The sequence below is a fragment of the Rhinolophus ferrumequinum genome, chromosome X, assembly GCF_004115265.2.
Source record: "Rhinolophus ferrumequinum isolate MPI-CBG mRhiFer1 chromosome X, mRhiFer1_v1.p, whole genome shotgun sequence".
Classification (NCBI taxonomy): Eukaryota; Metazoa; Chordata; class Mammalia; order Chiroptera; family Rhinolophidae; genus Rhinolophus; species Rhinolophus ferrumequinum.
The window spans coordinates 19,619,198-19,631,304 of NC_046284.1; the positions used below are offsets into that span (position 1 = coordinate 19,619,198).

Consider the following 12,107-nt stretch of genomic DNA (forward strand, 5'->3'; position numbering starts at 1 on the left):
TCCTGATGCTGTGGTTTACATCCTCATGACTATTTTGTAACTGTCTTAATTTGTACTTCTTAATCCCCTCACCTTTTTCATCCAGCTCCCAAAACCCCTCCCACCTGGCAACCATCAATTTGTTCTCTGTATCTATGAGTCTGTTTCTGTTTTGTTTGTTTGTTTGTTTTGTTTTTTAGGTTCCACATATAAGTGAAACCATATGGTATTTGTTTTTCTCTGTCTGACTTATTTCACTTAGCATAATACCCTCTAGGTCCATCCATGTTGTCGCAAATGGCAAGATTTCATTCCTTTTTATGGCCGAGTAATATTTCATTGTTTATTTGTACCACATCTTCTTTATCCAGTTATCTATTGATGAACACTTAGGTTGCTTCCATGTCTTGGCTATTGTAAATAATGCTGCAATGAATATAGGGGTGCATATATCTTGTTGAATTAGTGATTTGGATTTTTATTTGGATAAATACCCAGGAGTGGAATTTCTGGGTCATAAGGTAGCTCTATTTTTAAATTTTTGAGGAACCTCTGTATTGTTTTCCAGAGTGGCTGCACCAATTTGCAGTCCCACCAACAGTGCACGAGGGTTCCTTTCTCTCCACTTGTTGCTTGTTGATTTATTGTTGATGGCTATTCTGACAGGTGTGGGCAATATCTCTTTGTGGTTTTAATTTGCATTTCTCCAATGATCAACATCTCCAATGTTGAGCATCTTTACATGTGGTTATTGACCATCTGTATGTCCTCTTTAGGAGAAATGTCCTCTGCCCATTTTTTAATTGGATTCTTTGTCTTTTGGTGTTAAGTTGTATGAGTTCTTGATCTATTTTAGGTAGTAACCCTTTATGAGATGTATTATTGGCAAATATCTTCTCCCATCCAGTAGGTTGTCTTTTCATTTTGTTGATGGCTTCCTTTGCTGTATAAACACTTTAGTTTGATATAGTCCCATTTGCATATTTTTTTCTTTTGTCAAGAGAGGATGATAAGGAAACTTGTTACCCAAGATTAGAGGTCTGGCATGTGGTAGGATCAGACCTGGAACCAAGGTCTCCAAAGCCCTCTTCCAGGGAGAGAGCCTGAGAGAAAATGACTGCTCCACAACTCAACCAGGGTGCTTTATACTTTTCTGGAATATATAGGATGTTCCAGGAATAATGCCCCTAACTTTGTGTCATGTAGGGCCAGATAGGTGAGAAGGGCAATGCCATAGCACAAATACTGTATGCTAAGCAGGGCCCTGTGACACCTCTCGTTGTATGTTAGGTGATGTTCATTCCTGCCTCAAAGAAAGAAATCAAAATCTGATGATGAGCACTAGTCTCTTTTTTGTACTCTCCCAAGCTGGGAAGAGAGTGGCAAAGGAGGAGCAAAGTATAGGAAAGGTGCGATGACTTGGCTTTTCACAAGCACATGTAGTGGTGGCTGTTAGCCCACAACAATGAGGAACACAGGGACAATTCGTAGCAGTATCTCTTCCGATCAGCTAGAAAATTCATTGCTTTTCAGGACCTGTATTTTTATAAAGCTGCTTTTCTTGTTAAGTATTACTTAACAATACTTCGGTGTCAGCTATTAATCTCTGAACTTTATATTCTAGGAGCCTCGTTGACACTGTTTATGCCTTGAAAGATGAGGTCAAAGAACTGAAACAGGTAATGAAACGTAAAAGTCTTTTTTTCCCATCATAACAGAACCACTCCCTCTTCCTTGTCACATGTCGGTAGATGCTCTTACGAAAGGTCCAGGAACAAGGCAGTGAGGTGGGGATTTTTACTTTGTGTCATCAAGGTGGGTGTTGTTGATTTTACCATGTGGCCTTGGATTAAAACTTCTGAGGGTTGTTTATATACTTATTTAGCGGTTTACAATAGGATCCCTAACTTAGTTACAACTTTCGTGTTCTCCAACGTTTGTAAACAGAATTTAAGACAAGATAAGTCATTCATGAGTGTGTAAGTGTAACCAGAACCATAAATCACGATTTGTGGGCTCCTCTACATATGTAATCCAGTGCTCCATGATGCATACTCTTCCTTGTGTTTGACGACTGTACCTGGTGACAGGGTAATGGATGGATTGCAGGGGAGAGATACTAGAGACTGGAAGACTATTTAGGAGGTTATTACAAAACTCAGGGTGAGACATAATGAAGTCCTGACCTGAGGCAATACCACTGAGACTGCGGAGGAGGAATGTAAAGGAAGGCACATCACAGAATTAGGGCCTGTAAAAAATGATGGTGGGATGTTGGGATTAAGAAAGTGCCAGTGGATTGAAGATGAAACTTCTTACCTGGGTTTGATGGTGCCCTTCATGGAGATCAGCAACCACAGGAGGAAGAGAAGTTTGGATGCCATAGACACTGAGTTCACATAATGAGTTTGAGGTGCTTGTAACACATCTAGGTGTGTTACCAAGTTGGCATGAGATGAGATGAGGTCAGTACCAGAGAGATTTGGTAGGCCCCTTAATAGATACTTGAATTGAAAGAGAGCAGACACTAAGTGAAGAGTGTTGAATTAGCAGAGGACCAGGGCCAGAGCCTTAGAGAATGCTTGTATTTCAAGGAAGAAGAATGCAAAAAGTTGGTCAGAGAGAGAGGTAGGATTCTCTTGATTCTCCTACCTCTTGTCTTAGAAGCTTTGAGAGAAGAGTTTGAGGAAGGAAAGTGTAGTCAATGGTGAAGGCCACCAAAAGGATGAGCAGGAGGAGCCCTGAGAAGCGGTCCCTTTGTTTGGTAATCAACAAGTCTTTTCCCATCATAGGAGAATAAAAGAATGAAGCAATGCCTGGAAGAAGAATTGAAATCAAGAAAGGACCTAGAAAAGCTGGTCCGGAGGCTGTTGAAGCAAACCGATGAGTGTATTCGGGCTGAGTCTAGTAGCAAGACCTCCATTCTTCCATAACCATCACTGTGCAGCTGGGCAGAGTGTGTGCTTCAGCAGATCTCGAAATGTCCAGCTGAATGATTTGGCTCAGCTCACTCGCTTCTTTGGTTTTTATTTTGTATTTGAGTCAGCCCCCTTCCCCTCTGTTTGCTTGAGTGTTTATTGTCTGCTTATTGGTTGGTTGGTTGTGTTGTTTTTCAACAGGTAAAAGCAAGAGGTGGAGGTAGAAGTCTCCCCATCATCTTTCCATTCAATGACAAAAGGAAAGCTAATGTAGACAAATGAATTAAGTGGTCTTCAGATGGCCTTCAATTCATTGTACCTCTTTAACAACCATTACCCTTTTAGGGCTGGCTACTATCCCAAAGCAGCTGGCCTTGGCTTATTAAAGGTGAACTTGACTTTTCCCCCAAATGCTTTCCTGTACCTGGAAGCCCCTCAGTATCTAATTTACTGAAGGCAAAGCTTTTTGAGCTTTAATTAGAGTAGGGTGAAAGATGAACACGTTTGCCCAATGATCCAGCTGCCCGACCCTGGACCATCATATGCCACTCCTCAATGCACACTTTTTTTAAAAAAAAATTGTTATTACTGCCCTATGTTGTCTGTAAGACTAAGAAGACAGTAGTGCCCTCATTTCTTTTTTGTTGGTTTACATTTTAACTCTGTGGGTCAGAAGCTCTGATCATCCATGCCAACACCAGATCCATTAGCAAATTGCTTTAGACAGTCCTCCTTTCAGCAGCAGAGTTGATTGTCTCTTCCCTAGTATGTGATAAGTTTTTCCCCTAGCCTTGTGCCTCGTGTGTAAGTTTTATATTTCCTCAGTGCTTTTAGCCAACCATACCTAGTGGTGTGTAAACTAGTATGTGTGTACCTCGCTTACTTTTTAAAAATATAGACTGTGAGCAGTTACTTTATTAACATTGCATATTCAAATGGTGACTTCTCATCTTTAAAACAATCTGCCATTGAGGAGATCTTATGCCCTAGTCGACAGCTTTAACTCACTTTATTGCTCTCCCATATATGCCGTGAGAAGCCTGTATTATTCATCAGCCTTTTAGAGTAGGACTGTAATCATTATTTGCAGAAATGCTGCTGGTTCAGATTGTATATCTGGAAAGAAAGGGCTGCTCTATAGCTGTGTGCTGATTACTAGCGCAGCTGATTATTTGGAACTGGTTTACTCAAGTTGCTCATCAAATCAAACCATCACCTTTATCAGTATCTCACAAATTAGAACTGTGATAAATCAGGTTTAGTAGATAGCCACAAGGGCAGCACACATCCAAATTCTGCACAATCAAAAGTCAGCCTGAGGCTCTCTCTCCCAAAGAGGTGAAGTTTGGCAGAGTGGGGAAGACGAACTGGAAAGCGAGGCAAAGGGCCAATGGACTGATCAAAGTTGTCTTCCAGATACATTTAATGAGTGCCCATAAATGTGGGTTTTGTAAATGTTGTTTAGAAACCAAACTTGAAGCTTAAAAACCCCAGAATACTAAGCCCTTTTTCTTTCTAGTACTGGGGTCTCAAGTTCCCATAGCTACATGGTACAGGGCTGTTGACTGCTTGCTGCACAGCAGAAATGATACCATCCATAGGAAATGGACTGTTCCTGCAGTCCAACGTCAGCCAACCACATATAGCTGTCTTTGGAAGTTGAAGACTGAAGAAGATTTCTAGGAATTGGCTGTTGTTCCATTTTTAAGCACAGCAGTTTAGACATACCATCCTTCACCTAAAAATTAAAACAACACAGATCTTAGCATCTGCCCTCTCTGTGACTAGTCAATGGCTTGCAATAAATGTGCAAACTATATCCGTAGGAAACATGTTTGTGATTACAAAATATTTTAGTTGATGAGGTATAGTTTAAAATATTGAAAGGCCTTTATTTTAAAGTGACATGTACATATGCATGTTTTGGAGACTTAGCTCTTCTGATGAGAGGCCCTCGGTACTCTAAGTAATGAAGCTTGTGCAGAGTGGTGTCCGCACTCACACACTAAACAATAATATAAAGGAAATGAAGCCATGTTAACCTGAGAGCAGTGTCTCCATAGTTGTGTTGTTTACAATACTCTATAAATGGGTTCCTGTTACCCTGTAATTAAACTGTTGCCCTTAGAGGCCTTTCAGCTCCTCTTCTGTCGTGTCCCTTCTTACACAAGCTCAAATTTTCTAACTTGTTTTTATTTTGAAGACTTTTAAAATTGACATTTTCAATAAATAAGAATAACAATGCTTTATAAAATAAGTCCTGTGTTTCTTTTTTTTCTTGCTAGCTGGTGTGCAGAAAGATTTCTCATGCTGTGCCAGCTTCCTTTCCCATTTCCCTCATTACTCTGTACTCTCATCAGTCCTCCTAGCCACCTTCGACCTTTGTCACTCAGGGCAGATGATATTTGTTCCCCACTTTACACAAATAATACATATCATAAGACAAAACCTTCCTTAACTTCTCTACCCCTCTCCTTCTGGACCCAACCGATAAACTGTCTGTACCTCTTTTCACCATTTTCCTTCGAATATCAGAGAAGGAGATATCCATTCTTCCTGTTTAAGCTTATCCCTTGATCGTTAGTCTTGTCCCCATCCCTCTTTATAATTTGCAAGATTTTTGTCAGTCAGTGATATCCTATATTTTGACCACAGTTATAATGCTGGTATCAGCAGTCAGGAAGAATATATTTGTTCCTCCACAAGACAGATGCTCTGGACATCATCTGTTGCTACTCAGCATCCATTTCTACCCTGTTTATATTTCCCCCAGAAGGCTAAATAATACACATCCCAGACTTCCTTGCAGCTAGGATTCTGGATACAATGTGCGTTCTGACACATTCTCAACACTGGCAATGAGATGCCTTTACACAATATTTGGAAGGCTTAAACTAGGCAGAAGATAACTTCCTGGGGTTTGGTGGCTGGCAGGCAGTTCCAAGGATATGTTTGTGGCTTTTGTTCTCTACATTCCAGTGTGTGCACTCAAAGTTTTGTAGGTGAGAAACTGTAGTGGGAGAAGTGCTGATGGTAGCAGCAGCAACAGCAGCAGCTTCCTAAACTAGATTTGGATCACAACTGCAGTGATATGACCTTCAAGTCCAACGGCAGGCCCCTGACTTCCATGTCTGTAGCCAACGATTTTGTAGGCACCTCATATTACTTTCCTGCTTGAGATATCTTCGTGGTTTATGTTTGCTACTTCGAAGCAACAGATAGAACATTGTACCTCCTGTGTATTAAGCCCCATACTAAGTGTTTTACATGTAAACACTTGTTTTACAAGCTCATGTAATTGTGACAACCCTATGAGGTATTCATTATTGTTATACCCATCTTACACATGAACAGAAGCACAGATGTTGAACAATATGCTAGTAAATCTGGAGCTGGAATTTGAAACCTTCCTCATTTTTCTGGCTCTTGGATCCATGTTCTTTTTTACCACATTTCCTCCTCTGAAAATTGACAAATCCAGGGAACGCTTTTCAATGCCCATCTTGACCTCTCTGCAGTAGTTGACCTTTGCCTCCTTCATAAATCTCCCTTCCTTGGCTTTCATGATCTTAACTTTCCTGGCATTCATTCAACTTTTCTTGCCACCCTTCAGTCTCCTTTGCTGGATCTGTCTTCTTTGTCCCCTGAACATTGCTGATCCTCAAAGCTCTTTTCCTCTTTTCTTCCTTTTTAAAGCTTCTTCCTGGACAATATTGTCTACTCCAATAACTTCATTTATCAAAATGCAGATGACTTCCATGTCCATATTTTTCCACCCCTAACTTTCTCCCGAGCTCCAGACCATTGCATGCAGCTACCTTCTGGACATCTCAGCTTGGATGTCTAACAGCACCTCAAACTCAACTGTCCAAAATTGAACTCCTTGTTCCTATTCCCAGGTCTGCTTCTCCAATGTTTTCCATTCCAGTGAATAGCACCCTGGCCACTGAGTTGCCTCAGCCAGAAAAACAGGCATTATCTTCATTCTTTCCCCCTTCTCAACCCTGTATAAATGTATACATTAACCATTTATAAGTCTAGTCATCAAGTCTTACCATTATTAGCTCTGTTGTATCCCTTGAATTCTTCTCCACCCTCATGACCATTGTCTATTTTTAGCACTTGTCTCTTGCCCTTTAGACCAAAGCATCTCCTTGCCTCTTGTATCACCATCTCTATTTTGGCCTCTTTGGTGCCAGTAGAATGATTACCTAAAAGATCTGATTATATCGTTCATAGGTTTAAAAATTGAATCTCTTGTTACTACCCTCCATGCTCAGTAAAATTTGATCTCATTGAATTTCTCTTAGTACTGTAATACTGTAGTACCTTCAAAAGGAGGGATTGAGTACTTTCATCCAGGTAGGTTCAATGCCTGATACAGGATTGAGCCCATAGTCCCTTCTCAATAAATATTTATTGAACGAGCAAATGTTCCAAATAATTTCAGGCCTCCACTATTTGTGTGGGAAAATTGTGAAAATTTGCCTTGGTGCCAACAGCAGAAGTCAACTGGGGTTCTAAGCTTCCTGCAGCCTCAAAGCCTGCAGGGTCCAATCTGTGACCCAGCCTCCCCACCACCTTTCTCAAGACTTGCACTGCAGGCCACCTAAGCCATACTGTAGTACGGGACGCTGTGGAACAAGCCCTTCTGGGCAAGCAGGCCAGAGGGCAGTTTATCTCTGCCATACGAACACAAAACCTCTTCCTAGATTGGGCTTCAGCATGTGCTGTTTGGACTATACACCAAGCTTTGTTCTTATAGAAGGCCCTCTGCGAGCTGGCTCGTCCTTCCTACTCCCCTACACTGTTTATCCATTTTCACACCTCTATGCTTTTGCATGTTCTGCTCTCTCCCTCTGGGATTCCTTTCATCCCTATGGCCCTTCCTCCCCTCAACATCCTTCAAGACTCAGTCTGTTCACCTCTCTTGGAAAGACTTTCTTTGCTTGTCCTACTTACTTGGCCTTCCTCTGTGTTCTCTGTAACACCGGTGCTTACCTCTGCTGCAGCATTGACGCTGAGCTTTAAATGTTTGCACACCTGTTACACAAAAGACTATAAACTACTTGAGGGCAGGGAATGGGTCATATTCATCTCATGCCTAACACAGAGGCTAAAACTTCAGTGTCAGATGGATGGGATGGAGGGATGGATTTTTAAAAATCTTTTAACTCCTAGTAACAGGAAATGTGAATGAAATCTAAGACGTGTTAAACGTTGCACTTGGACTCCAAAGAGGTTTATAGTCAGAGAGGTCCCCGAGATAGGAGTAGAGTTTGTGACCAAAAATTACTGGACTTTCAGTAGGGTTACATTAGCAGGAAAAATGTGAACTATAACTCAGTGGAACTCCAGGAATGCAGAATAGACAACAAATATATATTGAATTGGTTTTCTTGAGAGTTGCTGAATTGCCTATTGGCATTGCACAGAGGAGTATGGTATGAAAGCGATAGCTTTGTGTGCTCATGTACTTCAGATTGGGAATCAATGATCATAGATTTTTGTTTTTAATTTTTTATTGGGGTACAGTGTGTTTTTCCAGGACCCATCAGCTCCATGTCAAGTCATTGTTTTCAACCTAGTTGTGGGGGGCGCAGCTCAGCTCCAGGTCAAGTCTGTTGTTTTCAATCTAGTTGTGGAGGGTGCATCTCACTGGCCCACTGGGAATCGAACTGGCAGCCTTGGTGTTATGAGCACTGCGCTCTAACCACTGAGAAAACCAGCTGCCTACCGACAGTTCAGTTCCAGGCTCAAGCCGTTGTTTCTCACTGGTCCACGTGGGAATCAAATTGGCGACCTTGGTGCTATGATCATAGATTTTTAAAAGAAAACTTCCTAAATATCTCAACTACAGAACTGCTCAAACCTATTGCAAAATTTGGCAACCCCAAGCCTCCAATGGTTACTTGTTTTTGACAATGAAACTAAAGAAAGAGTCTTTGTTACCCACAAATCTACTCTAATGTTATGTGTTTTAACATTGCCCTTTTTTTTTCTTTTTTCTTGTGCTTTCACTTTGCTTCGAATTGGGTGTGGTCTTTGGTCTACTACATAGGCAAGACTTTTATGTGTACCTGGGCTGCCAGGCACTCTCCTTGGTCATAGAGGTTTCAACCATTTAAGATGCCATCCTGTCTGTTTGCACCACTGAGTACAGACTGGTGTGCTGGGGCCACGTGGAGATCCACCTTAGTGCTCTTTATATGATGATCTGCTCCAGACTTTCTGTGAATTATCTCATGAAATCCTCATAAACCTTGCAAACAGATAGTCTTTTTTTTTTTTTTAAGGAGGGTGCAGCTCACAGTGGCCCATGTGGGGATTGAACTGGCAACCTTGGTGTTACTAGAACCGAGCTCTAACCAACTGAGCTAACAAGCCACCCCCGCAAAGCAGATATTCTTATCATCCCTACTTTACAGATGAGGACACTGAGGATCAGAGGAGGTAAAATGACTTGCCTATGGTTATAAAGTTGGTACAGAGTGGAGCCTAAGTTAAGACTGTATCCGTCTGACTCCGGACTTAACTACTACACTAAAATTAGTATTTCTGATTTTGTTTTTTTAAATGGAGATGTAGTTCACAGAGAAAAAGAACATAGTAAAAATCATTCTTAGTTCCATGTTTCTGTGTCTCAAAGTACTTCAGGCTGCTCTAAAGGCCTAAGGTAGTGCAGCTTCTAATACAGTGGTATTAGGCCCTACGGAAATAGTCAAATTCAAACCAAAATGTGTTCCCTCCTGGAGCCCTGGAGTTTATATGTTGTTTCTCTTTATCTTGGGTTCCCTGTACTAGAAGCTTTCTAGGGCAGTTTTTTAGACATTTGTTTCCTATCAAGTAGCAGAGATAATAATGCTTTATACTTTGTTCATTTTCTCTTTATTTGGAAATAAAAATTATTGGTCATTTTAAGCATTCCTCTACCCCTTTGATGAAATGAAGAAGTGACATGTTTATAAAAATGTAATTAAATTAGATAATTTAGTATCAGAATATTATAAGTAGATCACAATCTACTCAAGTCCCTCATTTATTGGAACAACTTTGAAAATGTTCAAGTGAAGTTTGGAGCAAACATCATGTACTATTTTGCAAATTATCATGAAATATAAAAATATATATCTATTTTTATCTACAATATAATTCTCATTCTCTACCCTGAATATATTTTTATCATGTAGATATTTTTGACAAAATAAAGGTTTATACAGTATTGCAAATTTTTGTTTTAACCAACACACAGAATTATTTTATGGACTATGGAGTTATAAGCAGCTTTATTTGTTCATTCATTTATTCCTTCATGCAATGAATAAAGGGCCAACTCCATGCCAGGCTCTGTAATAGACACTGAAGTTGCCATGGTGAACAGGACAAAGTCTTGGTTCTCAAGATGGTCACAGCATAGTAGGTAAAACCTCAACCATATTTTTAAAAATGGAGACATGGTTCACAGAGAAAAAGGGCTGTGATAAGTGCTGTGATGCTGAAGTGCAGGGTGTGGTGGGGGAAGGAATGGGTGTTACAAGAAGAGAAAACAGCATGCCCGGGTCCTAAGGCAGGAAAGCATTTGTAGCCCTACCTAGAGGAACTGACTGTTCGACCTTATGACACTGAGAGAGGTATTGGCAGGAGATTAAATAAGTTAATTACTTTGGTCTTTATTCTAAGGTCGATAAGAAGCAGGGGAGTGGTGAAATCAGAATTGTATTTAAGAATGCACTAGCTATGTGTGGAAAATGAGAGAGAGCAAAAGTGGAGGCAGACAGCCTAGGAGGATGTTGTAGTATTCCAGAAGAGAGATGACAGTAGTTTGGACTAAAATACTGGCAGTAGAGATTGAAAGAAGTAGATTAACTTAAGAACAATTTAAGAAATTTTCCTAAACAATTTCTTAAACAAAAAGGCTGAAGTGTATAAGCTGGTGAGATTGGATGCGGGAGTTAGGACAGCGATAAGTCAAGCCAGGTTTCGGGCTTGGGAAGCAGGGTAGATAAGGCTGCCATTCACCGGAATGAGAAGCACTGAAAATGGATCCCATTGTGTAGGGGAAAATATCAAGAGTTCCATTTGGATGCATTGGGTTTTGAGGGCTTGGGCCCACCATTTGGAGATTTAGGCAGTTGGGGACAGACTCTAGGAGGCAGGTCGGGACCAAAGGTGTGACAGTAGCATGAAGGTGATAGTTGAACCCTTGAAGGGGTAGGGGGAGAGAGCCCACTGTGATCATGTAGGACAGGAAGAGAAGAGGGTGAATGATAGGACCTGAAGTTCTTGGGAAGGGCAAGGTGACTTCATGAGGAAGCAGTCTGAGAGGTTGAAGGCAGTTGGCTGTATGAGGCTGAAGCTTGAGGGAAAGTTCTGGGCTGGAGCTATAGCAGGTGGCATTTAGAAGGCGATAGAAAGCCTGGGAGCAGAGGAGATAGCCTAGAAAATGTAGTTTTTGTATCGATACCATTCCTTCTAACAGATACTGTTACCAATTTGGTTACTAGAGGTGGAAATAATCTGGATGATAATGATTTCCAAAGATGAAGACGGCAGGGTGAAGTGCAGGGGCAATGTTTAAGCCAGAGGATATGAGTATATAGAGACTACAAAAGATTTGTTCACCACCCAGAGTCAGTTCTCCTTCCATCACCATATATTTGACCCCATTTACCCTCATCTCCCACCTGCCCCCTCTGGTAACCACTAAACTGTTGCCAATGTAACTTTACTAACAATTGTCACCCCAATAAACTTTAATTAAAAAAAAAAAAGATTTGTTCAGGCTGGACATGGGTTCTCTTCTTATGAACCCTACTGAAGAGGAAATGCTTCTTGTCCATTCCCACCCCCATTGCCACACCCAGGCAAGTGGGGCAAGTATGGCTGTTCTACAAAGTGGGCACCCAGCTACCATGAGAAAGGGAGAGTCATGGCCTGTGTGTTGTCTTCTTCTCTCTGGACCACACCAAGCCCTCCACTCAGCTAGATCTGGGGACCTGGCCTTCCTAAGGCAGGCTCATATCTGTGAGAATATGATGACTGATGTCTCTTCACTGCCACTGCCACTGCCCCACTTCCTTCAAGTGTTCCATGCAGAGGGCAACAGTGTAGAAGGATCTTCTCTGCAGAGGACAAAATAGCACTGTGAACATGTCCCTAAGCAAGTCCCTGAATCAACAAATGTCACCCCTGCTCATACCAAAGTTCTCT

At 41.3% G+C, this 12,107-nt stretch overlaps 1 protein-coding gene across 6 annotated transcripts in view; it reads left to right on the forward strand.

Annotated features, from left to right (window-relative positions):
* The window catches only part of ARHGEF6 (Rac/Cdc42 guanine nucleotide exchange factor 6), a 123,861-nt gene extending 118,698 nt beyond the window's left edge, over positions 1 to 5,163 (forward strand). For 3 of the 6 annotated variants that reach the window (XM_033110185.1, XM_033110201.1, XM_033110169.1), the window contains 2 exons: positions 1,604 to 1,658; positions 2,772 to 5,163. In XM_033110185.1, coding sequence (XP_032966076.1) covers positions 1,604 to 1,658; positions 2,772 to 2,912 — 196 coding nt within the window. In that variant the 3' untranslated portion in view covers positions 2,913 to 5,163. The remainder of the gene's footprint in view (positions 1 to 1,603; positions 1,659 to 2,771) is intronic. The other 3 variants (XM_033110178.1, XM_033110209.1, XM_033110194.1) reach the window with 2 other exon arrangements.
* Positions 5,164 to 12,107: the final 6,944 nt, after the last annotated feature.